Source organism: Eubalaena glacialis, chromosome 13 (genome assembly GCF_028564815.1).
Source record: "Eubalaena glacialis isolate mEubGla1 chromosome 13, mEubGla1.1.hap2.+ XY, whole genome shotgun sequence".
NCBI classification, from domain to species: Eukaryota; Metazoa; Chordata; class Mammalia; order Artiodactyla; family Balaenidae; genus Eubalaena; species Eubalaena glacialis.
The window spans coordinates 84,447,508-84,474,702 of record NC_083728.1 but is presented as its reverse complement, the minus strand read 5'-3'; the positions used below and the strand labels follow the sequence as shown (position 1 = coordinate 84,474,702).

Here is a 27,195-nt window from a genome sequence, read left to right as displayed (position 1 = left end):
TCTTGTGACTTTTAGTTACCATCTGCTGTCATTTCCTTTTAGCCAGAAGAATTTCTTAGTACTTCTGTTTTGTTTTGTTTTTTTTAATTTATTTATTTTATTTATTTATTCTTGGCTGCATTGGGTCTTCGTTGCTGTGTGGGGGCTTTCTCTAGTTGCGGAGAGCGGGGGCTACTCTTCGCTGCAGTGCGCGGGCTTCTCATTGAGGTGGCTTCTCTTAGTGCTCTAGAGTGCAGGCTCAGTAGTTGTGGCGCACGGGCTTAGTTGCTCCGCGGCATGTGGGATCTTCCCAGACCAGGGCTCAAACCTGTGTCCCCTGCATTGGCAGGTGGATTCTTAACCACTGCACCACCAGGGAAGCCCTCTTAGTACTTCTTAAAGCAGGTCTGCTAACAGTGAATTCTCTCGGTCTTTGGGAGTGTCTTTATTTCATCTGCATATTTTTTTTAAACGATAGTTTTGCTGGATATAGAATTCTTGATTGACAGTTTTTGTCCTTCAGCACTTTGAGTGTGTCCTTCTACTCTGGTCTCCATTGTTTCTAATGAGAAGTTAACTGTTAATCTTATTGTTGTTCCCTTGTACTGATGAATCCAATTTCTTTTGATGCTTTCAAAATTTTCTCTTTGTATTTCAAAAGTTTAACTGTGATTTGTTGAGCAAGTTTAATCTGTTAGACTTATGGGTTTTTGAATAAAATTTGGTAAGTTTTCTGCCATTACTTGAGTATTTTTTTCTGCCTCTTTTTTTCTCTCTTGCCCTTCTGGGACTCCTGTTATGTAGGTGCTGATATACTTGATGTTATGTTTCAGGTCTCTGAGGCACTGTTCTTTTTTTTTCCAATGTTTCTTTTTTTTCCTGTTCTTCAGAATGAATAATTTCTATTGATATTTTTTTCAACTTAACTGATTCTTTCTTCTGCCATCTCAAATCTGCTGTTGAGCCTATATAATGAATTTTAAAATTTGGTTATTATACTTTACAACCCTAGAATTTCCATTTAGGCTTTTAATGTTTTTATTTCTGTATTCAGATTCCATATTTGTTGGGTCATTGTTGTCATATTTTTCTTTAGTTCTTTAAATATGGTTTTAAAATATTCTTTGAATGATAGTTCAAACAGTAGTTCACAAATCCAACATCTTGGTCCACTTAGTTTCTCTTGGCTGCTTTCCTCCCTCAGTATAGGTCACACTTTCTTGTTTCTTTGCATGTCTTGTACTTGTTTACTGAAAACTGGGCTCTTGGATATAACTACTTTGGATTCTGATATTATCTTCCTTGAGTTCTTTGTTTTTGTTTTTTTGGAGGTGGGGTAACTTTTCTGTAATTTAGGAAGTCAGTCTCCCCTGCTCTGCGTGGCCACTGACACCGGTGTCTTTGCTTGGGGTTTTTGTTTTGTTCCCTGTCCTAGCTCCCTTCCCCTCCCCGCACTGCCTTTTTTTTTTTTTTTTAGCCAGGCTTCTTCAGGGTTGCCCCTTATCTGCATACCTTTATGGTCAGCCAGTGATTTGGGCAGAGGCTGTGCTCAGACACCTTGAGCTTATAAAATTTCTCTCCTTCACCTTTGATTCTGTGTGTGGTTTGGGAACCACATTGAAAGTTCAGCCTGATCTCAAGTCTGCCTCAGCTTTTCTTTCCGCTGGGAGCTCCTTTGTGCAGTTTCTCAGTCAGCCATGCTTGTGTGGAGAGCCTTCCATGGCTCTCTCATTTCTAGGATCTTCCCATTAAATTTCTGGCTGGTCTGCCTCTCCTCTTACCCTAGTCAGGATTGCAACCTCAGGCTCGCTGAATTGTGGATCTTCCTTGTTTGTTTCCTGCTGAGTTTGCTGTGGCACATGACTTTTCACCCTCTACCCCAAATTAAGTTTGTCCTTTCTGGCAACAAAGCTGATGGTTTTCATGGCCAGCTCTGCCCTTTTCTAACTTCTGTGCTGACTGAGCTGGGGTAGATGGAGCAGCCCAGGACAAGAGGTCTACAAACCCCTGATACTCTTGCCTGTAGTTCTAGCAGCACTTCATGAGTAACTTCTTGATTTATTTGCCTTTGATTGACTTCTGGAGCCCTGAAATGGTTGTGGGTTTGTTTTTTTGCAGTTTTCTCCAGTTTTATACTTGTTGTTTGGGGAGAGATTCGCTAACCTTTTCACACCACCATAGTTGGAAAGTCCCCTTGTGGCATATTATAAAAAACATTGCTTAATGCTGACTCTGTGTCAGGTATTGTTCAAAGCCTTTTCACATATTAGCAGATTTAATAATACAGTAGGTGCTTCCCAAATATTTGTTGAATGTTGAGTAAACAGATGAGAATAATCGTAGTGTGCTGGGCATCAGTTTTGGACTCACTTTTTTATGTTTCCTGCTGTTTGGTCAGGGGCTGGCTCCTCCCTCCCCAGTGGGTCATTTCTATGGAGGTGGAGCCATTCAAGAAGGCCGGAGAACTGAGGGTTTTTTTTTGTTTGTTTTTTTCCTAATACAAGTGTACATTTATGTACCTTCCATGTGAATGTTACGAGGGAAAATGTCACAAGGCAGAAGGAGAGATATATAACATTTGGATGACTTGATTAAACAAGTCATCAAGTTTAAAAGAAGTATTTAGCTCGCTTCCTTCAAGAAATGCTGGAGTTAAAAAAAAAAGAAAAACCTCACGTTTGTTCATTATCAGTGGAAAGCTGGCATTTTCATCAGGATTAGGTTAGATTTACATGTAGTCTCTGAGACTGACTACATAGGCCTTTGGTAAACTGTAAACAACCAAGAGATAGTGGGGGATCATCAGGGTGACCATGTAATTTGTCATCATTTGCTTGAGAGTGAACCTTGGGACATCAGGTGTAAACCAGGACTGCCTCAGGCCACTCTGGGTATTATGGAAAGGGGGTTGACTCTAAAACCAGGCTGCCTTTGGTTTGCTTCCAGCCCCACTGAAGCCTCAGTTTCCTCATCTGATCAGTGAATGTGGGGATTGATAACAGTGTGGGTAAAACACCCAGCAAACACACTGGCCCTGTCAATGTGTTATATTCACGGTAGCTGTAATACTAATTCTTCTTCATGGCAGTGGTGGTTTGAGAGTATAACAGTGTAGCATAAGGGTTAAGAACATGCACTCTGCAATCAGACAGCTTCCACTTACTAGCTGTGAGACTGTATTAGGCAGGCTACTTAATCTTCTAGGAGCCTTGATTTCCTTAACTACCAAATACTACTACTACCACCACCAATAATAATAAATACTTTATATAGCTCTTACATTAAGTCAGGTACTATTTAAGGTTTTTTTAAAAAAATATTTATTTATCTATTTGGCTGCACTGGGTCTCAGTTGCGGCACGCGGGATCTTCACTGCAGCATGTGGGATCTTCGTTGCGGCATGTGGGATCTAGTTCTCTGACCAGGTCTCGAACCCGGGCCCTCTGCATTGGGAACACTGAGTCTTAGCCATTGGACCACTAGGGAAGTCCCTACTTTAAGGGTTTTAACTATGTTAACTCATTTAGTCCTCACAGCTACCCAATAAGAGAGACACTGTTGTTATCTCTGTTTTAAATAGAAGGAAACAGACACAGAAGTTAAGCAGTGTATCTCAGGTCACACAGCTGGTAAGGGTCTACCAGTTGTAAACCCTGCGGTCTTGCCAAGATTCAAAATAAGATAGTCTTCAACTTAACTACTCTGTGAGACTGTGTCTTGGTGAATGGGGATGATTTGATACTTAGACCATTGGGTGATTGTGAAGATTAAACGAGATAGTACATATCAAGCCCTTAACACATAGTAAACGTCCAATAAATGTTAGTTGCTATAGTAATAGTGTGTGTTCTTGGAATGGATAAACAACCTGTCATTTATTGCTGGGAAAACTTGATGTCACAAATCAGTCAATGCTTTATGGGAATTTTTTTTTCAGATTTCATCTGCTGCCTGTGGCTATGGATTCACATTGCTGTCCTCTAAAACCAAGGATGTTACGAAAGTTTGGGGTATGGGGCTCAACAAAGATTCTCAGCTTGGATTTCACAGGAGCCGGAAAGATAAAAGTGAGCGTTCTCACCTTGGTTTCTCTCTGCTGTGATTGGTCTGAAAAAGCACCCTTTTTTTTTTTTTTAATGTATTTATCTTATTTATTTATTTTTGGCTGCGTTGGGTCTTTGTTGCTGCGCGCGGGCTTTCTCTAGTTGCGGTGAGTGGGGGCTACTCTTCGTTGTGTTGCGCGGGCTTCTCATTGCGGTGGCTTCTCATGTTGCAGAGCACGGGCTCTAGGCACCCGGGCTTCAGGAGTTGTGGCTTGCGGGCTCTGGAGCGCAGGCTCAGTAGCTGTGGTGCATGGGCTTAGTTGCTCCGCGGCATGTGGGATCTTCCTGGACCAGGGCTTGAACCCATGTCCCCTGCATTGGCAGGCGGATTCTTAACCACTGTGCCACCAGGGAAGCCCCACCCTTTGATTTTTAAGAGTATGATTTCATAAACCAAACCATAACAACAGAATAGATGGAGTCTTTAAAGGGATGTTGTTTGAAACCATCTAGATGGGATTATTTTTTAGCTTGTTTGGTAATAACATTGAACCTTTAGGCAGAGGGGCATTTGCTGGTAAGTAAAGGTGTTCTCTTTTTTTTAACTTTACTTATTTATTTATTTGGTTGTGCCGGGTCTTAGTTGCGGCTTGAGGGCTCCTTACTTGTGGCATGTGAACTCTTTTAGTTGCGGCATGCATGTGAGATCTAGTTCCCTGACCAGGGATCGAACCTGAGCCCCTGCATTGGGAGCGTGGAGTCTTAACCACTGCACCACCAGGGAAGTCCCAGTAAAGGTGTTCTTTTTTGGCCCCAAAGAGATGACCTTTCTTTCCTAGCTTGGAGATCACTTGAAATATTCTACAGTGCTTAGAATATGGTCTAGGGAAAAAATTCAGTGAAATCCTTAAGATGGAGGTTTGATTCCAAATATTTGAAACTTGAATTGTAAAAATGTTAGAAATGATTTATAATGACATTTTAAAAAGTAGATGCTAGCCATCAATATAAGTACGATAAGAAACATTTTTAAAACTAAAGGGAAAATTACCTAGAAATATACTGGACAAGACTTTTTCCCCCCCAGTTTTTCCTGTTCCCCATTCATATGCAAATATGTTAAAAAATATAATTGATTACAGCATATGTTTTGTTTTCTGCCTTTTTTCACTTAATTTTGTATCAGTATTGATTTATAAATTAGCATTGAAGTCTTTGTTCGCTGTGTAAGACGCCACATTACATTTTTTTATACCTTTTATTATATACAGAAATGGGCAGAAGAGTATAAGGCATCCCAGGTACTGCCATCAGCTCCAGCAATCATCAACTCATGCCAGTCATGTTTTATTCATTTCCCCCACTGTCCCCCTCAACAAATTTGAAGCAAATCTTAACATTATTGATTTTTTCTTAAATATTTCAGTACATATCTAAAAAAATTAAGGACTATTAAAAAAAATAAACACGACATCATTATCACACTTAAAAATAACAAAATAATCTTTTTATTTTTTTTTAAAGATTTTTTTGATGTGGACCATTTTTTTCTTTTTTTATATAAATTTATTTATTTATTTATTTATTTTTGGCTGTGTTGGGTCTTTGTTGCTGCGCACGGGCTTTCTCTAGTTGTGGCGAGAGCGGGGGGTACTCTTCGTTGCGGTGCGAGGGCTTCTCATTGTGGTGGCTTCTCTTGTTGCGGAGCACAGGCCCTAGGCGCGCGGGCTCAGTAGTTGTGGCGCACGGGCTTAGTTGCTCTGCAGCGTGTGGGATCTTCCTGGACCAGGGCTTGAACCCGTGTCCCCTGCATTGGCAGGCTGATTCTTAACCACTGTGCCACCAGGGAAGTCCCAATATAATCTTTTAATATCAGATATCCAGTGTTTATTTTATTTTTAACTTTTTTCTTTTTTTGGCTGTGCTGCGCGGCTTGCAGGATCTCAGTTACCCAACCAGGGATTGAACCTGGGCTACAGCAGTGAAAGTGCCAAATCCTAACCACTAGACTACCAGGGAACTCCCCTCCAGTGTTTAAATTGCTAGTTGTCTCATGAATGTCATTAGGTTTTTATTTTATTTTGAAAAATTTATTCGAATCAAGGTCCAGATAAGGTCTGGACATTGCAATTGGTTGATAAGACTTTTAAAAGACTTTTGAGTTTGTGTCAGTCTTCTTCTGCTTGATATTTATTTATTGAAGAAATCATGTTGATTATCCTGTAGAAGTTTCCAGTCTGGAGTTTGCTGAATGCATCCCTGTGGTGCTGTTTAACATGATCCTCTGTCCTCTGTATTTCTTGTCAATTGGTAGTTGGATGTGGAGCCAGATTCCATTTATTTATTTATTTATTTATTTATTTATTTATTTATTTTAAAAAGGAGCTGTAACACTTCAGATTCCCTTTAAATTTATGTATTTACTGCTTCCCAGGCCCTTAGGGGGTCAGTGAAGATAGTAATAGGAGATGTAAGGTTTTAGTATTTTAAAGTACTGTATTTTTGCAGCTAATAAGTCTGTATACGCTAACAGCATTGTCCAGCGTCTTTGATTTTGCTTAGAATTACATCATCTTATTGTGATAAATTTGTTATTCCATGCTGATCAAAAGCTCTGTTTGAAAATTGTATCAGTCACTAAAAATACTAACAGGCAAGCATAATAATAAGGCCATATATTTGGTAGACAAAATGTTTTCATTTTCATTTTTTTAATTTTTAAATTTTTTGGCTGCGCCATGTGGCATGAGGAATCTTTGTTCCCCAACCAGGGGTCGAACCTGCGCCCCCTGCAGTGGAAGCACGGAGTCTTAACCACTGGAACGCCAGGGAAGTCCCCAGGACAAAATGTTTTTAAACAGGAGGTTCATAGGAGAAAAGAGAGGGGTCGTTAGTGGGGAGTGGGTTGAGAGCCAGTGTGTTTGCAGTTCTTCTCGTTAACTCCAGCCTCCATTATAAATATTCCGAAGCTCATCGTTTAAAACCTACCATAGGAATTCCCTATATAGACCATTCTGGCTTCTCCAGTAGGATTATGAAGAGCAATAATGTTCTTCTTTAGAGTGCCTTCTAAAACACTTTCTCCCTTTCTTGCTTATTTAAATATTAAAATTTTCTTTTTTGAATAGATAACATACTTGCATACCTCAGAATCCTAAAGACGCAGTTGAATATATGGAGAAAAGTCTGCTTTCCACCTCTGTCCTCCCAGCCACACAGTTTTTCTCCCTGAAGACAACCTGTGTCAACAGTTTCCAGAATATCCTTCTAGAGAGATTTTATGTATATGCAAGCACATGCATCTATGTATTCTTTTTACTTCCTTTTAATCTAAGTGGTATCATACCGTATATGCTGTTCTTCACTTTACTAGAAATTCTAGTGGGTATTGCAGGAAGAAAATACTTTTCCTTTCCTTAAAAATCCAGAAGGTGGCACTTTCCTGGTGGTCCAGTGGTTGCGACTCCGTCCGTCCACTGCAGGGGATGTGAAAAAAAAATGCAGAAGGTGTTAAATGACGTGGGAAGAGATTTCTTTAATAAGTATGCTTTTCAATAACCCAACATGTGATGGAGGCCAAGGGCTGGGAGTGGGGCTGGAGTTCTCGTCTTAGCTCTGCCACTAATGTACTCTCTCAGGCAGTGTAATGTATGTGCATCTTGTCCTTTTGTTTCAGCGAGGGGATATGAGTATGTTTTGGAGCCCTCGCCCGTCCCACTGCCACTGGACAGACCTCAGGAGACGCAGGTGCTGCAAGTCTCCTGCGGCAGAGCCCACTCTCTCATTCTGACAGACAGCGAAGGAGGTGATGGGAGAGTGGGGACCGCTTTCCTGCTGTGGGGCCTGAAGTGGCTTGTTCAGTTGAGCCACATCTAGTTAGTGAAGCTGTTGGCATTTCCCAGGCAAGTCAGTAGGATGGTTTCAGGAGAGCTGTGTTGGGCAGCCCTTGCTAACTCTTCCGTGTTCTCTGCCCTCTGTGGTTCTTGGAAAACCTCAGGTATTTATAAGTGTGATGGCGCACAGCAAGCAGCCTTACTTTGGCCCCCTGCTCCTTAGCCGTGGAGCCACCAAGCCGACCATGTGTGTGGACGGCTTTTTCCCTTGTACTGAAAGCAGCCTGTTTGCTGACACTGCTTCCAGGTGGGGGGCTTCCACGGTCCAGGCTCCTGGCTCACCCCGGCGCTCTCCAGAAGAGCGGTTGTTTCCAGGGGAAGGTCAACTTGACTAACGTTTTCAAATTTCATTTTTTTTGGCTAAGTGTGCTTTGTAGGAAAAGGCGAAGGTGGTGTTAGGAACTCTTTAAAGAGGGGGCTTGGCATTGAGGGCAGCCCAGTGACAAGTACAGGGAATGGGGGCTGCTGAGGCCTTTCACGGAGTGTGCTCGCCTCACACTGTGGAATTCCTGAGAAGTGCAACCAGGGCCCGGGCGGGGAGACGGAAGGCACGGCAACAGTGGCCCAGGCCTTCGTGGGCAGTCTGGACCCCAGCACACCTGCGGGGGGTGCCTGCAGAGGCTGGGAATGTTGGAGAAGGAAGCCAAGGGGCAGCTAGGGTGAGTGGTCGGGCTAGGACTGCTTTTGAGACCCCCTCCAGTCCTGACATTTGAGGACTCCATGAACCTGCAGAGCATTTAACTGGCGGTGTTATCCTTTAGTCTTCAGCATGGGGAACAATTCTTACGGGCAGTGTGGAAGAGAAGTGGTTGAAAATGAAGTTTACAGGTGAGTTCCCGAAAGGACTACCCCTTCCCCAAATTGTGTCAAGCATTAAACACCCCCTGAGTGATTACGATGTGATAGACCCACAGAGCAGTAAAACTCGAGGTTCCTCATGCTGGAGAGGAGCAGTGAGAACTCACTGGAAGGCTGTGGAGAGTATCTTTCCGGTGCAGGTGGGAGGGAGGGCGTGTGAGTGTTGACTGTGATGCGTGGAACTTCTTTGATTTTGTTTGTTATTTTCACCAAATTGATTAACTTAAAAATTCCTCTAGTCTTTAAAAAAATTTCCCTCTGGTTCCTCACATTATGCTGGTAGGTCTAAACACCAGTCAGAAATCTGCAGCATATTAAAATCACCAAAGGATTTTGTTTCATTTTACTTTCATGCCCAGACCTACCTCTTCCTTATATTTGACCTTGAGAGTTTCCCTAACATTGCTATGTGTGTGGGGAGGCTGCTAGTTGGGGTGATGGGAGGGGCCAGAATCGCACAGTGCTTATCATGACCATATATTTTGGTTCTCCCCAAATTGCTCCTGGCTGTAGCGAAAGTCACAAAGTCCATAGGATGCAGGACTTCGATGGACAGGTGGTCCAGGTAAGAGACGTGGGCTGAGAACCACTGGTCCCGCCCCGGGGGGTGATTTTGAAAGGGTGAAAGTTGGGTGAGGTGATGGCAAATTGTTAGGGGGATTTTCTGAATTAATAAATTATTTTAGTAAATATTGCCTGCCTACTATAGGCCAGGATTTACGCTAGCTTGTGGGGATACAAAGTTTAGTAAAAATTGGGGAGGGCGGGTAACACTCTAGTGGGAGAGGCAGGTTATAAAAACTAGCTGTCTCAGAGTATATGAGGGCTGTGTGTGTTCCAGGCTGCTTTATCTTGTACCCATGCTTGGGTACAGTGCCTGGCATATGGTAGATACTTAAATGCTTGAATATGTAAATGAGTGTCTACCGAAAGCACCAGAAGGAGAACAGTTACGTCTACCAGGCGTGGAGTGGGAGGAGAGACAGCGTCACGGAGGAGGTAGCCGAGGAGCTGACCAGCTGGACCGGGGTGGGTGGTAGGAAAGGTTTTACGGCAGAAGGAGCAGCCTGAAGGCTTGACGGTGCCGAGAGCATGCAGTGTGGCTGGAGTGTGGTGTGCCTGCCTGCGGGGGGGCGGGGTGCAACCGGCTGGAAGACGGGTTGAGAGGGGACGATGCGGAGTCTTGTACACCTCATTAAGGAGTTTAGACTTCGTCCTCTTGGTGGTCAGGGGCTGCCAAAGGTTCTAAGCAGGGTGAGTGACAGCCAAGTCACAATCTGTTTAAGAAGATAACTTTGGCCATGGAATAAAGTTGAGGGAGGAGGTGAAGTCCAGGTGGGACGCTGTGGGGAGAAGGGACAGGTGAGGAGACATAAGGAGAATTGACCAGATTCGAGGCTTGATCCGATGGGCAGGGAGGGAGCTAGAAGGAGCCAAGTGTGACTCCACAGGCAGATTGGTGACGCTGATGTCCTTGGCCCGGATGGCAGAGTCCCGGAGCAGGGGAGGTGAGGGGGAGGTGGAGAGGGGATTTGTTTTCAGGGTGGCAGTGGAGTGCAGTGTGCATCTTGCCCAGGCTTCAGAGCCACCTTGATGCGAGTTCAAGTCCCTGCTTGTCCACATGTTAACTGGGTGACTTGGGGCAAGTTACCAAACTTCTCTGAGATTCGGTTTCTTACTGGGTGGCCTTGGTCTTTGACTTAGCGCAGTGCCTGGCGTAAGGAATGTTTGCTAAATGGTGCTTTTCATTAGGCAGTTAGCACAGTAGGTCTGGGACTCAGAGTGGTTGAGACTGGAGATGACCGCGTGGCGGTGGCAGCAGAAGCCGTGGGGGTGGGTGCCATCTCCCAGGAAGCGTGCAGAGCTAGGAGGGCAGAGGGCAGACCTCAGCGGAGGATTCCAGCCCTGAAGGGTCCGAAGTGGAGACTGAGCTAGTGACAAAGATGGGACACTGTTGGGGGTGGGGAGAGGCTTATGGAGGAGGGAGCGGTTCCTCAGGTGGCATCGGGTGGAGGAGCTCTCGGCTTCGCTCCTTAGGACACCTGGCACTGTTCTTTTTTTTAGCAAGAGCAGTTTCAGGGGAGTAGGAGACACAAGCTGGGCTGCGCTGGAATGAGAAAGAGTCAGATGTGGAGCAGAGCAGGACAGCCTACCGGCCCAGCCCCCTTGGCACTCAGGAGCGGTGGGGAGTGGTGCCTGGCTTTGGGCACTTGGACCAGGACACCGGCTTCCAAGGATTCCTTCTCACCAACCTCACCTCTGTTTGTGTGATAGGTCGCCTGCGGTCAGGACCACAGTCTGTTCCTGACGGATAAAGGAGAAGTGTATTCTTGTGGATGGGGCGCGGATGGGCAAACAGGTAGCGTCCCTTCTACCCCCGCCCCCCTCCCTGTGGGATGGTGCAGCTGCCTTCATCCGACTCTTCCCTCTCCTGTCACTTCCTGGGAACGCTGTTCTGTTGTGTCCCCTCCCATCCCCCTCACCCCTGGCTCCCCGGATTGGATAGAGGATTGGAGAGTCCCGCAACAAGTCTGAGTCTTTTAAGAGACAAATGCCACCTAAAGGGAGCTCGATTTTAACTCATTTGAGAAGAATGTGATTAAGGGAGGGAGGAATGAGGGATAAGCTTTATCATCCTTGTATATTTTATTTTTCTGTGTTTGATATTTGTCTGAAGGGAGGACCTTAAATCTAAGATTTAAATCTTGTGTAAATCCTCTATAATCCTGCTACCTCATCACATCATCTTTGTTCCTTGACTCATGTTTTCTCCCAAGTCCTTGCTCATATGTGAACATCTTTTATTGTAATCATAGCAGAGGTGTGATTTTTTTTATGCTTGTTTTATCATTAAATTTACACGAAACATTTTTCCATGTTGGTATAATTTTCAGTTGCAGTTTTTAATATTTGTATGGTACAGCATCAAACTAATGTACCATAAGGTGAATTAATCATTTTATCAGGTGATTATTCATTACCCTGTTGTCAGGAGGCATACTTTTTGGGGGGGGTGCAGTAGCCATTGGAGATATGACATTTGTCATGTATAGACATCTAGCTTTTTCTTTCATTTGCATTGTTGCCCTAGATAAATTCCCAGGAGTGGGTCAAAGGATTCGAATATTTTTATTTTCAGAATGTGTTGTTAAATTGCTTCCCAAAAGTTTTACTAGTTTATATTGCCATCAGCAATGTATAGAAGTATCAATTTAATCATAACCTCTCTAGTAGTATTGTCAATTTAAGTGTCCTAATTTAATTACAATGCCAGTTTTTAAAATGTGCATTTTTTAATCTATAAAGTGGAAGCTGCTTTTTATTTTTTAAAATCTTGGTGTGGGTAACTTTTAAAAATCAGCTTTTTATGAAAAGAATGAAATTGTTGATACATTTTGACAGCATAGACCAAGGAATATGGTGAAAAGTGAAAGTCCCACTCGCTGGAGATAACTGTGGTTAACAGTTTCCTGGTGCCATTCCAGAAGCTCCACTGTCACATGGCCTCACTGCCCTTGCTTGCCAGGCTCTGAGTCCAGCCCCACGAGCCCCCTGCAGCCCGTTCTGTAGGCTGTCCTCCTCTGTGCTGCCACCGTGCCTTTGCACATGCTGTTCCCGTAGCCTAGAATGCTCTTTTATGCTCTCCTTTTCATCCTGTAGGCCTCAGCTTCAGGTTGTCTCTTCAATGAAGGCTCCCCCGACCATTCTGTCTAAAGCAGTTTCTATCTCAGCATCCTATTTCTTTCATAACCCTTCAACATTTTGAATTACTTTTTAAAAATCTTTTTTATTATATATGGAGTACATAATAACAGGGTTTTTGCCTGTTGCCGAGGGGTGCTGCCAGTCTGACACTGCTTTGGGCCCCTTTGAGAAAGCCTGGTGCAAGCACGCGTCTGTGGTGCAGGGTTCTACCTTGGTCTGCTGCCCAGGGGTTACTCTCCATTGCAGTGCTGATGGTGACATTTGTCCTCCCGGCAAGCCCCGTCTTTTCCTCTGGTCACTGTGTACCACACCAGTTTGCCAGTTTTGATTTGTTGTAGTTGGGGGATGGTGTGGGGTGGGGGGCTGAGGTGGGATGGGCTCTTAGGGATTTCTTTTATGTTCTAGCAAGCCCAGCAGTGCATTAGGAATTGCTTGTTGTAACTTTGGTTTCCCAGTGCATATGGAAGTTATGTTTACACTACACTGTAGTCTATTAAGTGTGCAATAGCATTATGTCTAACAAATGTACGTATCTTAATTAAAAATACTGCCCCCCAAGTGCCAACCATCATTTGACAATACAGGGTTGCCACAAACCTTCAATTTGTAAAAAATGCAGTATCTGTGAAGTGCAATAGAACGAGGTGTGCCTGTATGTAGTATACAAGGTCTGTTAGGTTCATTGTGTGTTGGTGTTTCATCCTGAAAAGGTATCTAACTTGAATCAGACTTAGAAAATATCAAGGGTTTTATTTATTTATTTGTCTGTTTATTTATTGAAATTCTATTTATTTATTTATTTTGGCTGTGCCGGGTCTTAGTTGCGGCACGAGGGATCTTCGTTGCTGCACGCGGGATCTTTTAGTTGTGGCATGTGGGATCTTAGTTCCCTGACCAGGGATCGAACCCCGGCCCCCTGCATTGGGAGCGCAGAGTCTTAACCACTGGAACACCAGGGAAGTCCCATCAAGGGTTTTAAAAGTAAACAATTACTATGATGTTTTTCCCTCTTCTGAGAGAACATGGAGAAGGAAGTTGTACAGCATGTAGAGTAACAGATTAGGATTTTGAGTTGATGTTTGCAAAGTGCTTAAAACTGTGTTTGACACATAGTAGGTCAATGCAAGTGTTTGTTAAAAGAATAAACAATTAAAAGTAAGTAACACAGTTTTCCATTGTTCCAGGTCTGGGTCACTACGATATCACCAGCGCGCCCACCAAGCTGGCTGGAGACCTTGCCGGAGTGAACGTGGTCCAGGTGGCCACCTACGGGGACTGCTGCCTGGCTGTGTCGGTCGATGGCAGCCTCTTCGGGTGGGGGAACTCCGAGTACCTGCAGCTGGCCTCGGTCACGGACTCCACACAGGTACGACCCCACAAGGTCCTCTGCAGCCCGGGGCTGGGGGTTTGGAAGTAGAGTGTTAAGGATGTTTAGAAGAGATCCTTCACGAAGGGGTGATGTGTAGGGTGCCGTGTAGGCCTCACCTGTGCTACGGCTGCCTCTTCAAGGGGCCGAGTTCTTGGTGATCTCATTGGAGCCTGGAAAGAAAGCTTACATGCAAAAGCCATAATTATCAATACTTCGATGAGATAGTCCTGGTTTAGAGCAGTAGTTTAGGTATGACTGTGTGCCCTGTCTTGTTCTGAAAGGGATGTGAGGCTGTTTACATAAGGTCCTGTGATGTCACAGTCGGCCTCTTGTTGCCGTCTAGTGTGTGTACCCCCAAATATACAGATCTGAGGTGTGCACCTTGATGAAGACACCTGTGCAGCGCCTAATCATGCAGTAGGGCATTGGTCGTCCTGCTGGTGGCCTCTCCCTGTTACACCGTCAGTACAGTACAGTAGGGTTTTAAACGTTTTATTAAGGAAAATTCCAAATGTAAGCAAAAAGTAGACCTCACTGCATAATTAATCTCTGTATCCATCATCCATGTTCAACAATTACCAACTAATGGCCCGTTCAAAAAAACAGGTAATTTACTGTTTTAAATTGTGTGACTTAGTGGTTTTTAGTATATTCTCAAGGTTGTGCAACTGTCCCCACTAGTTCCAGAACATTTTCATTCACCCTCCCCACCCTGCTCTCCAAAAAGCCCCATACACCTAATGGCCAATCTCGTTGCATCTGTAATTCCATCTGCTTCTCTGTCCTGCATTATTTTGAAGCAAATCCTAGACATCATATCCATAAATCAGCATGTATCTCTAAGTGATAAGGACTTAATATCATCAAACTTCTGACAACATACAGAAGGGTTTTAAATATATATTAAATAGATAAAGAGATATGCACAAACGGATAAAGATAGCTAATTGGATGAAAAAATTCATTCTCTGTGGTCTGACACAGTAGCTAGAAGTGGCTGCAGATTTGGCTGTGAGCTCTCTAGTAGCCAAAACAGAGACGAAAACGTGGTCATTGAGATGATTCATTGTTTCCATAAGATAAACAGCAAATAAAATGTTTAGAAGAGAGACTGGGCTTCCGGATAGCAAGGCCTGAGATCAGTGTCTCCCACGGCCTTCCTGTGAGGGCAGATCCAGGGTCATGTCATCATTATCTGTGCTGCATGACAAAGGACCCCAACACGGAGCGGCTTAAAACAACACACATTTATTGTCTCACCGTTTCTGTGGGTCAGGAACCTAGGGGTGGCTTAGCTGGGTCTCTGGCTCTGAGTCTCTCAAAGGCTGGTGTCACCTTGGGGTTCACCTTGGGAAGGCCCTGCCTCCGGGCCCGTTCTGGTGGTTGGCAGCAGGGTGTAGGTCCTCGTGGACTGTTGGCCCTGGGGCCCCAGGTCCTCGCCAGCTCACAGTGGTCGTCCAAGCCTTCCTGGGCTCCTTGCCATGCAGGCTTCTCCAAGTGGCGGCTCACAGCGTGGCTTCAGCCGAGTGAGCCAATGAGAGGGCGAGAGAGCATGTCAGTGAGACGGAAGCCAGTGCTTTATAAGTTCATCTTGACAGTGCCTTCCGCTCACGTGTGCTGGAATTCTGTTCTTTAGAAGCAAGTCACTAGGCCTAACTCCCACACACAAGGGCGCAGATTATCCATGGTGTGACTAGCACAGACGGGTCATTTGTTTTGGAAGCAGCCCACTGCATCCATGATCTTCACGTGGTCCAAGCCTTATCCTGTCAGTGACAACAGTGGTGCGTTTCCAATGGCTCTTGGCTGGAGCGTTTCTCAGCCTTTGCCGAGGGCCCTGTGCCGGAGCCCAGTTGGGTAGAGAAGCTGTGAGAGCCAGGCAGCAGACGCCAGGCCAGGCCAGCAGCCTCGCGTCATCTCGGATCAGTAAGCCCCTTTATTCCTTTGGAGTCATCTTAGGGATTGTTACCCTCCAGCTGTCTCCATTTGCAAGTGACTCTGAAAAGATTCATGGCTGTCACGGAAGCACTTAAAATCTGTCTTGCAAAGTTATTCCTCAGTAGGGGTGCCAAGACCAAATCCTGTTGGACAGCTAAGTTGGCCACACTTCGTTCTCCCAACCCCTGACCCTCCCATCTGTCACTCTGAGCAGAAGTGCCACTTGGCCGTCTCTAGGCATTGCAAGTTCATACATCCCGGAGTGAATTCGTGCTCATCCCGACATCCTGGCCCTTCTCCCTTGTTACCCACATCCACTCACATTCCCCTCTAGAAATCACATCCCTCTCCCACTTGGAACCCTTACTGCCTCCCTGTTGTGCTTAGGGTAGAGACCAAATCCTTACCGTGATCAACAGCACCCTGCGTGATCTGCTTTCCCTTCTCCCCACCGGCATCTTACAAATACTCCCCCTTGTCCCCCTGCTTCAGCCACTCTGACCTTGTTTAAGCTCCTGAACGTGCCACACTCACCTTGCTCCCTTTGCACGTCCATCTCGCTGCCTTGGGATTTCCTTCTCTTCTCCCGTGGCCCGCTTACTCCTGATTGCTCCTCCCCGCACACCAGATCAGGTTCCCTGACACTCATGCCAGGGACCCCTGTGCTCTCCTTCATTGCATTCAGCACAGGTTCATCCTGTGTTAGTTTTGGCTGACATCTGCCTCCCCCATTGGACTACAGTCTGAGAGCGGGACTGCTTCTCCTGCTGCCTGTCATCTTCCCAGCACCCAGTTAGAAGCTTAGCATGTGTACGATGTTCAGGAGATATATGGGGAGGGAATGAATGAACTGGGGCTTATCTACTCTGTACATGAAACAGTATTTCCAAGTTCTCGCTGGTTTGTCTTCCTAACAGTGTGGACCCTTCCTTTGATTCAGGTGAACGTCCCCCGGTGCTTGCCCTTCTCAGGAGTCGGGCGGGTGAAGCAGGCTGCGAGTGGGGGGACAGGCTGTGCTGTATTAAACGGTGAGACCCTCTTGCAGGCAGTTGGTTGGGAAGCTGTGGGTGGGTTGGGTGAGGAAGGGTTGGTGTCCACTGGATTCAGGCTGTGGTTTTCAGCGCGGGGAGCACGGTTGTGGGAAGATCTAGTTAGTTCAGTTAATAGAGGGTGAGGGTGACATTCTTGACAGAAGGATAACAGCCATGATTTATAGGTTGACGAACAGCCAGCGTAGAGCTGAGTAACTATCCAAACCTCTGGAGTGGAGGATGCACTACTGCTCCCTCCCTAAGCCTGGGCCAAAGCCCCCAGGCCTGCCTTCTCCAGAGAGGCCGTACCAAGAGCCACGGGCACACAGGAGAAGAGCCTTAGGGTTCAGGTACTGGGAGCCAAGCCTCTGGGATTAAACGTCTGGCATCACTGATGAGTAGTAAACTTTTTATGACCTGAAGATCATTACGAATTTTAGAATCTAGCCAGAAGTGGTGTGTGTACTTGGCTTGGTCTTCTGATCCGTGTGACACGTAGAGCTGTTAGGAAAAGCTGCCCTTCTAAGGCTCTCCTGTGTTCACGTGGGGTTTGTGGCTGATTTATGGAGTGGCTCCGTCCAGCACATTCAAGATGTAGGACATTTGTATTGTGAGATTGGTTAGCTGGCTAGACGTACTCCACAAGCAAGAATTTGAAAGAGGAGAAAAGAAACATTATTTTAAATGTCAACATGTTCTTGCCAAGCAAGAAGAGGGGAAAAAAAAAAAGTCCATGTGGATATAATGCATCTTGGTGGTGTGGTTCGAATTTCTAGCGAGGGAGGGCTGCACTTGGTTTGACTTCCTGACCGTTGTTTTTACTGTAATCCAGGAGAAGGACATGTTTTCGTCTGGGGCTATGGAATTCTTGGGAAAGGACCAAACCTCATGGAAACTGCCCTTCCAGAAATGATTCCACCCACTCTCTTTGGCTTGACGGAGTTCAACCCAGGAGTCCAGGTTTCCCGCATTCGCTGTGGACTCAACCACTTCGCCGCCCTCACCAGTAAGTGACCAAGCCCGTGTGGCCCCAAGGCCTTACCGAGCTTCACCCTCTCAGGTTCAGCCCCAAACCCTGGGCCGCTCTCAGTTTCCATCCATCCAGCGGAGTGGCGCCCTTGTGTGGATATTTAAAGAGAGCAGCCAATCCAGAAGTTGTTTGGCTTGAGGTGGTCTAATGTGTGTCTTCTTTTCACCCGGGAGGTTTGTTTTCAGTTCATTTGGTTTGTGGTTAGGCTGGCGTTGCAGTGACTTTTCTCAAGCGGACGCAGTCGGTGGTGGGAGAGGGGACCCTCGAGTGGGCCAGGCTGCTGGGGGAGACCCGCGGAGGTTTGGTACGTCCGCGGTGGGTGAGCAGAAAGTGAACGTGGGGGGCTTCATCCCGGTCCCTGGCCAAGCCCGACCCTCATCCGAGCCAGGAGCGTGGGGCGGCAAGAGGCACATTTCTAAGACTGTCCTGTGGTTTTGAGCGGGTAGATGTGCCCGGTTTCTCCACAGTGCTGGGGGGAGTGATCGAAGGGGGGCTGAAATGGAGGTTTTCTCAGAGGGTTGCCCAATTACCAAGCCATGACACACAAAGTTACTCTGCAGACCTCCCACGTGTCTGCGCGTCTCGATTACAGCTCTCATCCCACCACCGCGGCTGTCGGTTCAATTTGCTCCTCGTGAGTTGACTTGAATAGTAAGACGGAACTAAATTTCATTTTGTGATTCTCAAGTAAATTCACTTTTTCCTTGCAATTTAAAGACCGTTTTGTCTCACGGCAAGCTGTTGTTTCCTTTAGAAACATCTGGGCCGGGACAGTCGGTTTGGGTCGTCCTCGTCTGTGTTCCCTGGCCTCGTGCTAACGTGAGGACTGCTCCAGACGAGCACCGTCTGTTCCGGAGTCCTCACTACCGTTCAGTCACTGTCTGCGTTTCAGGGTTCGGGGCTTGAGCAGTGGCGGCTGCAGCGTGGGCCGCTGTGGTGGTGCGTGGAGTGTTGTCTGTGCGCTGAGGCACTGGGTGGCAGCAGTGGTGACCGGGGTGGAGGACCCCTCACGCCCCTCTCGCAGGGTCAGCCACCTTCATCTGCAAATGCGTCTGTGTCACACTGGCGTTTTAAAGCTATCTTGATGTAGCAGATAGAGTCAGTGTGGGCGAACTCTGGAGGTAACAGTAACCTATTTCCCCAGTGTTTAAGGCTTAAACTATGTGCAAAGTCATGTACTTGGAAACCCGTACGAAGCCTTTGACTAGGGTGGATTGCTTTGTCTGCTGTCGTGCCATGAGGCCATTTGGGGTCACACTGAAATGAAATCCTACCTAGGTTTCCCCCAAGACCCAACAGCCACCCTCCAAGTGCCAGTGACTGTTCCTCAGTAGAGGGATCCTCAGAGCCTGGGTTCCTCTGGTTTGCCCTGAGGTCTGCTAACGTGTTGGGGGCCAGACTGAATTGGGTCCCGTATTTAATCAGCCGGTTATTTCAGTCCCGGCTCCTCCATGTCTTCCCTTCTTCCCATGACCAGAGCCTTCTGCCAGAGGGGGCTGGTAAATGGGGCCTCTGTGCCGAGGATGCCCCAGGCTGGTGTGGACGGAAGTCTGCACTGAGGGCCCTGCCCGGTCTGAGGGTCCATCCTGGAGCTGGTGTTCCCAGAGCCCCAGTCTGGATTCAGTCTCCTGGCCTGCCCCTACAGCACCCTGCCTCTCCTTTTCCTTCATGGCACTGTTCACAATTTGAAAACATGCATTTGTTGGTTTAATCATTTGTTTAATTTTCGCTCTTCAACTAGCTCCAGCCCCGCGAGGACGGGAACGTGCGTGTCAGTCCCCAGGCTGTCCCAGCTCCTAGCGCACAGATGTGGACTCGGCCCAGAGAGGCGCCCAGTCACTGTGTGTCACTTGACCAAATGCTCCTGAGATGTGGAGACCCAGACAAGAAATGACAAATTGTCAGGGCGTGACCAGGATTTGAGGATGCTGAGGTTTCAGGAGTTGTGGAGGGCAGGGTTCGGTTGGACATAACTGGGCGGTGAGGGTGTGTGTGTAAGGGCCGCATAGAGCAGGCCGTGTGCAGGAGCCCCTGGGCCCACCTCCAGGCATGTGTTCATCTCCCATGAGAGGGACCCAGCATGAATCTGGGCTGGGACGTGTTTTTGGTATGGGGATGGTACTGTATACGTGTCCCTTTAGAAGAAAGCATTAATGCCTGGGAGAAACTGAAGTTTAACTTTGATCTTTTTGTACCTGGTTCTAGAAAGCCTATTCTCATGACCCTTCCTCCTCTTGGAGACTTGCCTTTGGCCTCAAGCCCCAACCAAGCCGTTTTTCTTTATTTGCAGACAGAGGAGAGCTCTTTGTGTGGGGCAAGAACGTCCGAGGGTGCCTGGGAATCGGTCGCCTGGAAGACCAGTACTTCCCGTGGAGGGTAAGGCTGGGCCGGGCGGGCGTGAGGGCGGTGGGTGTGAGGGCGGCATGCCCGCACGGCGGACTCACCTGACGCAGCAGCCCGGCCAGCACCGGGGCCCGGGCTTCCAGCCCTGTGGTGCCTGTAGGAAGCCTCCTCGGAGGCTGGCCTTGGGCACACGGGTGCCTCAGGGAGGAGCGAGCTGCAGGCCGGGTGCCTCGGGGCTCCGAGAGGGAGAGGGTTGAGATGAAGAAGTGGACGTGCCGGGAGCTGTTTACAGAGGCCCGTGGAGAGGAATGTTTTACAGCGAATTTAAAAGAAAGCGGGATGTTTAATGTTCAGAGTGCCTTACCACAGCCCTCAGAGTGAAACATGAAGGCTCTTCTGAGGGGAGGATGCAATTACACAAAAAGGCTCATTTCAAAATTAAAGGGGAAGAGGGTTCCTTCTTAAGTTGTAGTTTATCTTAGTGTCATTTACTAAGTCAGTTCTTTAAGTTCTTCAAAAAAAAAAAAAGGCTATTTATTTTTTTGAATACAGAACATATGGATGTGGTACAAAATGTATTATGAAAAATAAGTCTCCCATCTCTTGTCCCAGAGGCAGCCACTGGTTCTGGTTTCATCGTTCCCTTCCAGAGATAGTCTCTGTGTAGAGGAGTAGGCGCTTGTGTGCATGCTCGCCTGTGTGTGTGCACTTGCGTGTGTTCGCGTGTGTGTACGTGCCTAAGTGTTTTCTTTGAAGGTTAGGTTTTTTGTTTTTTTTTTAAATTTATTTATTTTTGGCTGTGTTGGGTCTTCGTTTCTGTGCAAGGGCTTTCTGTAGTTGCGGCAAGCGGGGGCCACTCTTCATCGTGGTGCGCGGGCCTCTCACTATCGCGGCCTCTCTTGTTGCGGAGCACAGGCTCCAGACGAGCAGGCTCAGTAGTTGTGGCTCACGGGCCTAGTTGCTCCGCGGCATGTGGGATCTTCCCAGACCAGGGCTCGAACCCGTGTCCCCTGCACTGGCAGGCAGATTCTCAACCACTGTGCCACCAGGGAAGCCCGAAGGTTAGGTTTTAACGTGTTTTGAGGTTGTGTGAAGCATTTTTAAAAAAACACATGTAAAAATGCAAAAGAAATGTGTAATTAAAAAAAAAAATAAGGGGGACTTCCCTGGTGGCGCAGTGGTTGAGAATCTGCCTGCCAGTGCAGGGGACACAGGTTCGAGACCTGGTCTGGGAAGATCCCGCATGCCGCGGAGCAACTAAGCCCGTGCGCCACAACTACGGAGCCTGCGCTCTAGAGCCCGTGAACCACAACTACTGAGCCTGCGTGCCACAACTACTGAGCCCGCGCACCTAGAGCCCATGCTCCGCAATGAGGGAAGCCACCGCAATGAGAAGCCTCATAGCGCAAGGAAGAGTAACCCCCGCCTGCTGCAACTAGAGAAAGCCCACGCGCAGCAACGAAGACCCAACACAGCCATAAAGGAAGGAAGGAAGGAGGGAAGGAGGGAGGGAGGGAGGGAGGGAGAGAGAGAGAGAGAGGGAGAGAGAGAGAGAGAGAGAAGAAAGAAGGAAAGAAGGAAAGAAAAGAAAGGAAAGGAAAGAAAGAAGGAAAGAAAAGAAAGAAAGGATTTATCGGTCAAAAACTCACAGAAAATGTTTCGAGGCACTTACTTTGGTATTTTAGGGGCTCTTTCTCTCAGCCCTCCCCTTGGCTGCTGGCTCTCCTGGCTCCCCTGAGCTCGGCAGGCCCTGACTCCGGTGCTTTCTCTAAGAGAACATGTCAAAAGGGAGACTTTAAACTTGTTGGAAAAAAAATGACCGTGGCCCAGAGTTGTTCCCAGCCTGGCTGGTGCTGACCCGCTTGTCCCCTGGGGACCCCAGCCCGGGTGAGGAAAGGCATGGCGGTGGGTGGACCGCGGCTGGCAGCTCAGGGAATACGGAGCAGTTAGAATCCTGCTCGTTCTCTTGGGGGCCTCTAGCAGCCCTCTCTTTAACACCCCCCACCCCCCACCCCCACAAGGGACTTCCTTCTGAGGGGCAGCTGGGGAAACGGCCAAGCAGGTGGGTTTTGAATGAATGACCGTTGTGACTAGGGGCTCCCCACCTGCCTTCATTTCCTCCCAATTAGAGCGAAGATCAGCTGTGAAATCAGGTTTGAGAGCGTTTTCGTTGTCCAAGTGGCCGGGCCAGGCTTGGCCTCTGTGGTGGGGTGGCAGGCCTGGGGGCGGATGCCCCGTTGGTCAAGCCAGACCCCTGCGCTGAACGTCCCTCTGAAGTGTCGTTCCCGGCCTCCATGCCATCAGGGAAAGGGCACCCTGGTCTGTTCCCGTGACGGCTGCTTTCATGCCCCACACCATTGTCTCCTCTTGTGTGTCTGTGGAGCTCTTTCGCCCCCGTGTCACCTTTTGGTCGGGAGGATGGCGCTGAGGTCCATGCCGGCTCCAAGATGCGAGGCTGGGGCTCTGGGAGAGTGGTGGTGACAGGAACCAGGTTTTCGATCAACTAGGTTGGATTCCTTAAAGGTTAGTCTCTTGTCGGGGAGTTGGACCTTTCTCCAGTCTGTTCTGTTGTCTCACTTAAAAAAAAAACTGCAGGTGATTTTTATTCCTTAAACACTATTTTCTTATTAATCTTAAGTAGGGGAAATGTTACATCATTTAAAAAGTATTCCAAGAAAGAAAAAAAGAGAGTAAAGCCATATTTGTAGCTCCTACAGTGGTATTAATTAGTTATTCTTAGACTTACTCACAGAGCCTGGGCTTTTCTGATGATTTGTAGGCCTAGGAAGTGACATCTGAGTCACCTGATTGAAACCTCTCCTTCCGGAAGCTGTCCAGGATGTTTTCCTCCTCCACATTGATGCTCAGAGCTCAGAGAGGTTCAGTGATTTCTTTAAGGTCACACACCTAGTAAGAAGCGGAGCACTTCCCCGGTGGCTCAGTGGTTAAGAATCTGCCTGCCCATGCAGGGGACACGGGTTTGAGCCCTGGTCCGGGAAGATCCCACATGCTGCAAAGCTACTAAGCCCGTGCACCACAACTGCTGAGCCCGTGCGCCACAACTACTGAGCCTGCGCTCTAGAGCCCGCGAGCCACAACTACTGAGCTCACGTGCCACAACTACTGAAACCCGCGCTCCTAGAACCCGTGCTCTGCAACAAAAGAAGCCTGCGCACCGCAAGGAAGAGTAGCCCCCGCTCACCACAACTAGAGAAAGCCCGTGCGCAGCAACGAAGACCCGACGCAGCCAAAAATAAATAAATTTATTTTTTAAAAAAGGCGGAACCAAGAATGAGACTCAGAATTTCTGACTTTAAGACGTCACCATGGTCCCCCTCCTCTGCGAGGGCCTGAGCTGGGCTCCCCTGGAGTCCCCGCGGTGGAGGGAGGGTGAGGCGGAGGTGGGGACCCTCTGCCCGATGGCAGCCCTGCGGGCCTGGGAACAGGACACTGGGGAGAGCTTTCGAGTGGCCCCACCCCCACCCAGGCCATGCCCTCACTTTCCATCACACATGACCGCCGTTCTCGGGGGCCCGGAGCTGTCCCGGGGGCCAGTGCTTTGCACCGTCTCTCTTATCCTCAGAACAGCCTGTGAAGGTTGGGCTGCCCCCCAGCCTGCACCCGTGCACACTGACTTCAGGATTCGAAGCCGCTGGCCCAGTCTCTCAGCTGCGCAGTGGGTAGGCTGCGACGTGAACTCGGTGCTCTGAGCGCAGACTATGCTTCCCCCTCGCCGTGCGCCTCTCTGGTGGGGCTTGGGTTGGAGCACAAGCTGGGAACCCTCTGCTTCCTGGGCCTCTTTCTTACCTGGCTGCTTCAGGAGCCACAGGCCCCGGCAGTTCTGACGCCCCAGGGGAGGGCGCGCCGCAGGGGCTGGGCCTCCTCGCAGGCTGAGCGGCTCCCGTCCGGGGTGTGGCCTGGCTTCTGGGCGCCGGGCAGGGCATCTCGGGTGCAGCCGGGCTTCTGGGCACCGGGCAGGGCATCTCGGGTGCAGCCGAGTGGGGACACGGCAAGTCCGGTGGCCGGATCACTGCTGGTCCAGCGCTCCTCCTCTGCCGTCCTGTCCTTCACCTGGGGGGGGGGGTGTGTGTCTGGGGAACTTGTCCTTGTGCAGAGAGCTGTTCCTACACTTATTCTGCTGAAACTTTTCAGAGTCACTTAGGCCAAATATGGTTCGTTTTCTGGAACTGTTTGCCTTTGCAACAATGTGAGTGTAAATTGGTTTAGAATAGAAACTCCTTTTAACCCTGATGAGGCCACAAATAAAACGTGGCTGAGGGCAGCCTTCTCTCGGACTCAGTTCCGAGGCTGCACTGAGAGGCAGTTGGCCGGGAGGGGGGGGCCTCGGGAACCACCTGCTGCTCCCCACAGAGGCTCCTGGGGCCAGCGTCAGCCACGACCGCCGTCCCGGCGAGTCAGCCGAGGCGAGGTGGCTCCCTCTGCTTTGGGTTCTGATGGTCACAGCCCTTGGGGAACAAGGACAGAGGCGCCTAAGTGTGACAGCTCGGCCGCAGGTCAGCGCGGAGCGTGGCCCTTTCCTGGGGAAGGTCAATACAGGTGCTCTCGTGGCCCGGGGAGGTTGCTAGGAGCTCACCTGGCCTGGTCACCCCAGGCAGCATGTTTTCTTCTGCTTCTATGGCCAGCCTGGAACGCTTTTTGCAGCTCTGGGCCTTTGCGATGAGCTGAGGGCACTGCTGCATGTTTGTTCAGTGATTTCTGTAACAGGTTTTGCTGAAGGCGTTTGTTTAGGGACGGGTGAGTAGCACGACTTCGTTACTAGCATCCGTTTGCCTCGCGGCCGGGAGACCCTAATGGACTTGTCTCTGAAAGGTTGACGTTGCTGCCTCTGGGCTTTTAGGGCAGGCCATCTGGACGAGGCCTTTCCCTCCAAAGCTCAGTAAACTCCGTAGGCTGTTACAGATCCCTCTCCAGCTGTCACGCTGCCCCGCTGCGCGCTGCCACTGGGGAGGGACGGCAGGATTCGGGTCCGGTCAGAAGAGCAGCGTCAGCGTCCTGGCAGGGGCTGAGGGGGAGGTGCAGGTGCAGGTGCGGGTGCGCCGTCTTCGAAATTGCTCCCTAAGGGGACACTAGGCTCGCACCGGCTTTCTGCGTCTAGAATCTCTGGAAAGACAAGAAACCAGTTAAAAGTAGTTTCCAGTTCAGAGGGAAGGTGGGGAGCAGGGCATATGATGACAGGGTGGCGTCCAAAGGTATTTAATACCTTTTCTTCTTTTCTACTGAATGTCATTTTATATCGTAGCCACGTGGCTATCACCTATTCAAAGTAATAATAATAACATTTATAATAATAATACAACAATAGGAAAAAGCAAAGTGCCCCTCTCCTGGAGAACTGGGTGGCTGTGTGCACCTGGAGATCCCACCTGTGTTGTGGGCACCATGGAGTTTGGAGGGAGGGGGGTCCGTCTCCACGGCCCAGCTGTGGGACAGTGAGAGTCACCTTCAAGGCCAGCAGGCTGGAGCTTCCACACCCGCACGAGGCTGTCTGCACGTCACCTGGAGGGTTGGGCCTGCCTGTGACGAAGTGGTGTCAGTGTGGGTGGCAGTGTCGGCAGGGCTGCCAGCCAGGCCTCTGGCACCTTCTGAGACGCAGTAAACACCCCTTCTCCGGGGTGCACAGGACCTGGGAGCAGCCTGCCTGGGTCTGGAGCTGACGGGTAGAGCGGGTGAAGACACTGGGCTGGGAGGCCTCCTTCCCACAGTGGACCCTGAGGGCAGGGCAGGGCAGGAGGGTTTCTGGAGCTGCTCCAGGGAGCTGTCTGGTGACCCCTGGGAAGGGTCACTGAACAGCTGGCTTGAGCGCAGGTTGACCTCTGGGGAGTCACACATGGGGAATGGCCTCTGTGGGGTGTGCACGTCCCAGGACGGTGCATGCAGGGTCTGTGTGCATGCCCAGAGCGGCCTCTCGGGGGAGTGTTGCCCTGGTCTGGGTGGGGAGTCAGGATGGCCCTTCCCACGGTGGGTGCATCTACCCTTCCCAGCAGACCTGCCGGGTGGGCGTAAGCACCCCATTTCCAGGTGAGGGAGCCGAGGCTCAGAGCGGTTAGGTCACTTACCCAGAGCAGAGCCAGGGTCAGGCCCTTGTTCGGCCACTGCCAGGCCCTTGTTCGGCCACTGCCGGGCCATCCCTCCTCACGGTGTGCTGGGTCTTGTTTGTTCAGGTGACGATGCCTGGGGAGCCTGTGGATGTGGCGTGTGGCGTGGATCACATGGTGACTCTGGCCAGGTCCTTCGTCTGAACCTCCTGCCCGACCCGCTCGAGCCAGGCCTTGGCCTCAGGACCACCTGGACTGCGCAGCAGAGGCGGCCGCTGGGGCTCTGGATGGGGCCCGAGAGGGTCGGGGCCCTCCGTGTGGTGTGCCGCGCTCCCCTGCGGCCCGGAGCGGTGTGACTGGAGGTGCCGGGACGGGGTACCCCCCCCGCCGAGGGTGAGACGTGCTGCACTCAGCACAGATGCCGCCGTTACCGGCCGAGCCCCAGGGGTGTGTGGCCCCGGCAGGGCGAGGATATCTGCTCATCTCGGCTCCTTCTGGGGAACACACGACGGCTTCTGGTGTCACGTCTGGTCTTCGGAAAGCTTAGCCCGCTCAGCCGTCTCTGCTTGCTGCTGGGACACCAGCCGAAACCCCTTGCACTGGGGTTCTCCCTGGAAATGCCAGTGGGCGCCAGCCCAGGACCCTGTGGGCCCACCGCTCTCAGCAGCCTTGTAACCATTCTTACTGCCTGGCTTAGAAGACTTGAGAAGCCCCCTCGGGAGGAAGAGCAAGGCCACATTCTTGTGGGCCAAGGGCTCTGAACACATCCTGCGAAAGCTTGGCTGGAGTACTAGCCTCGGAGAAGGAAAATTCAGAAACAGTGACAGACATTTGCATTAGTAGTTAACTTGTCTTTTTCTTTAAAAACGTCTTTTAAAAATCTCTTTTGGAATAAAGTATTTTCTGCTTTTTCGTTTTTAAGAACTGGAGAGGCCTTTTTATTTTAACC

The 27,195-nt window shown here is 49.1% G+C and overlaps 1 protein-coding gene across 4 annotated transcripts in view; it reads left to right on the top strand.

Annotated features, from left to right (window-relative positions):
* Window positions 1-27,195, top strand: part of RCC1L (RCC1 like) — a 41,774-nt gene that overhangs the window by 6,990 nt on the left and 7,589 nt on the right. Inside the window, exons 2-11 of one of the 4 annotated variants that reach the window (XM_061209298.1) lie at window positions 3,918-4,047; window positions 7,700-7,828; window positions 8,678-8,744; window positions 9,288-9,339; window positions 11,049-11,133; window positions 13,664-13,845; window positions 16,727-16,814; window positions 17,650-17,823; window positions 20,138-20,223; window positions 26,373-26,540. In XM_061209298.1, coding sequence (XP_061065281.1) covers window positions 3,918-4,047; window positions 7,700-7,828; window positions 8,678-8,744; window positions 9,288-9,339; window positions 11,049-11,133; window positions 13,664-13,845; window positions 16,727-16,814; window positions 17,650-17,823; window positions 20,138-20,223; window positions 26,373-26,450 — 1,071 coding nt within the window. In that variant the 3' untranslated portion in view covers window positions 26,451-26,540. Of the gene's footprint in view, window positions 1-3,917; window positions 4,048-7,699; window positions 7,829-8,677; window positions 8,745-9,287; window positions 9,340-11,048; window positions 11,134-13,663; window positions 13,846-16,726; window positions 16,815-17,649; window positions 17,824-20,137; window positions 20,224-23,159; window positions 23,464-26,372; window positions 27,172-27,195 lie in introns of those variants that run through there. The other 3 variants (XM_061209299.1, XM_061209297.1, XM_061209300.1) reach the window with 3 other exon arrangements.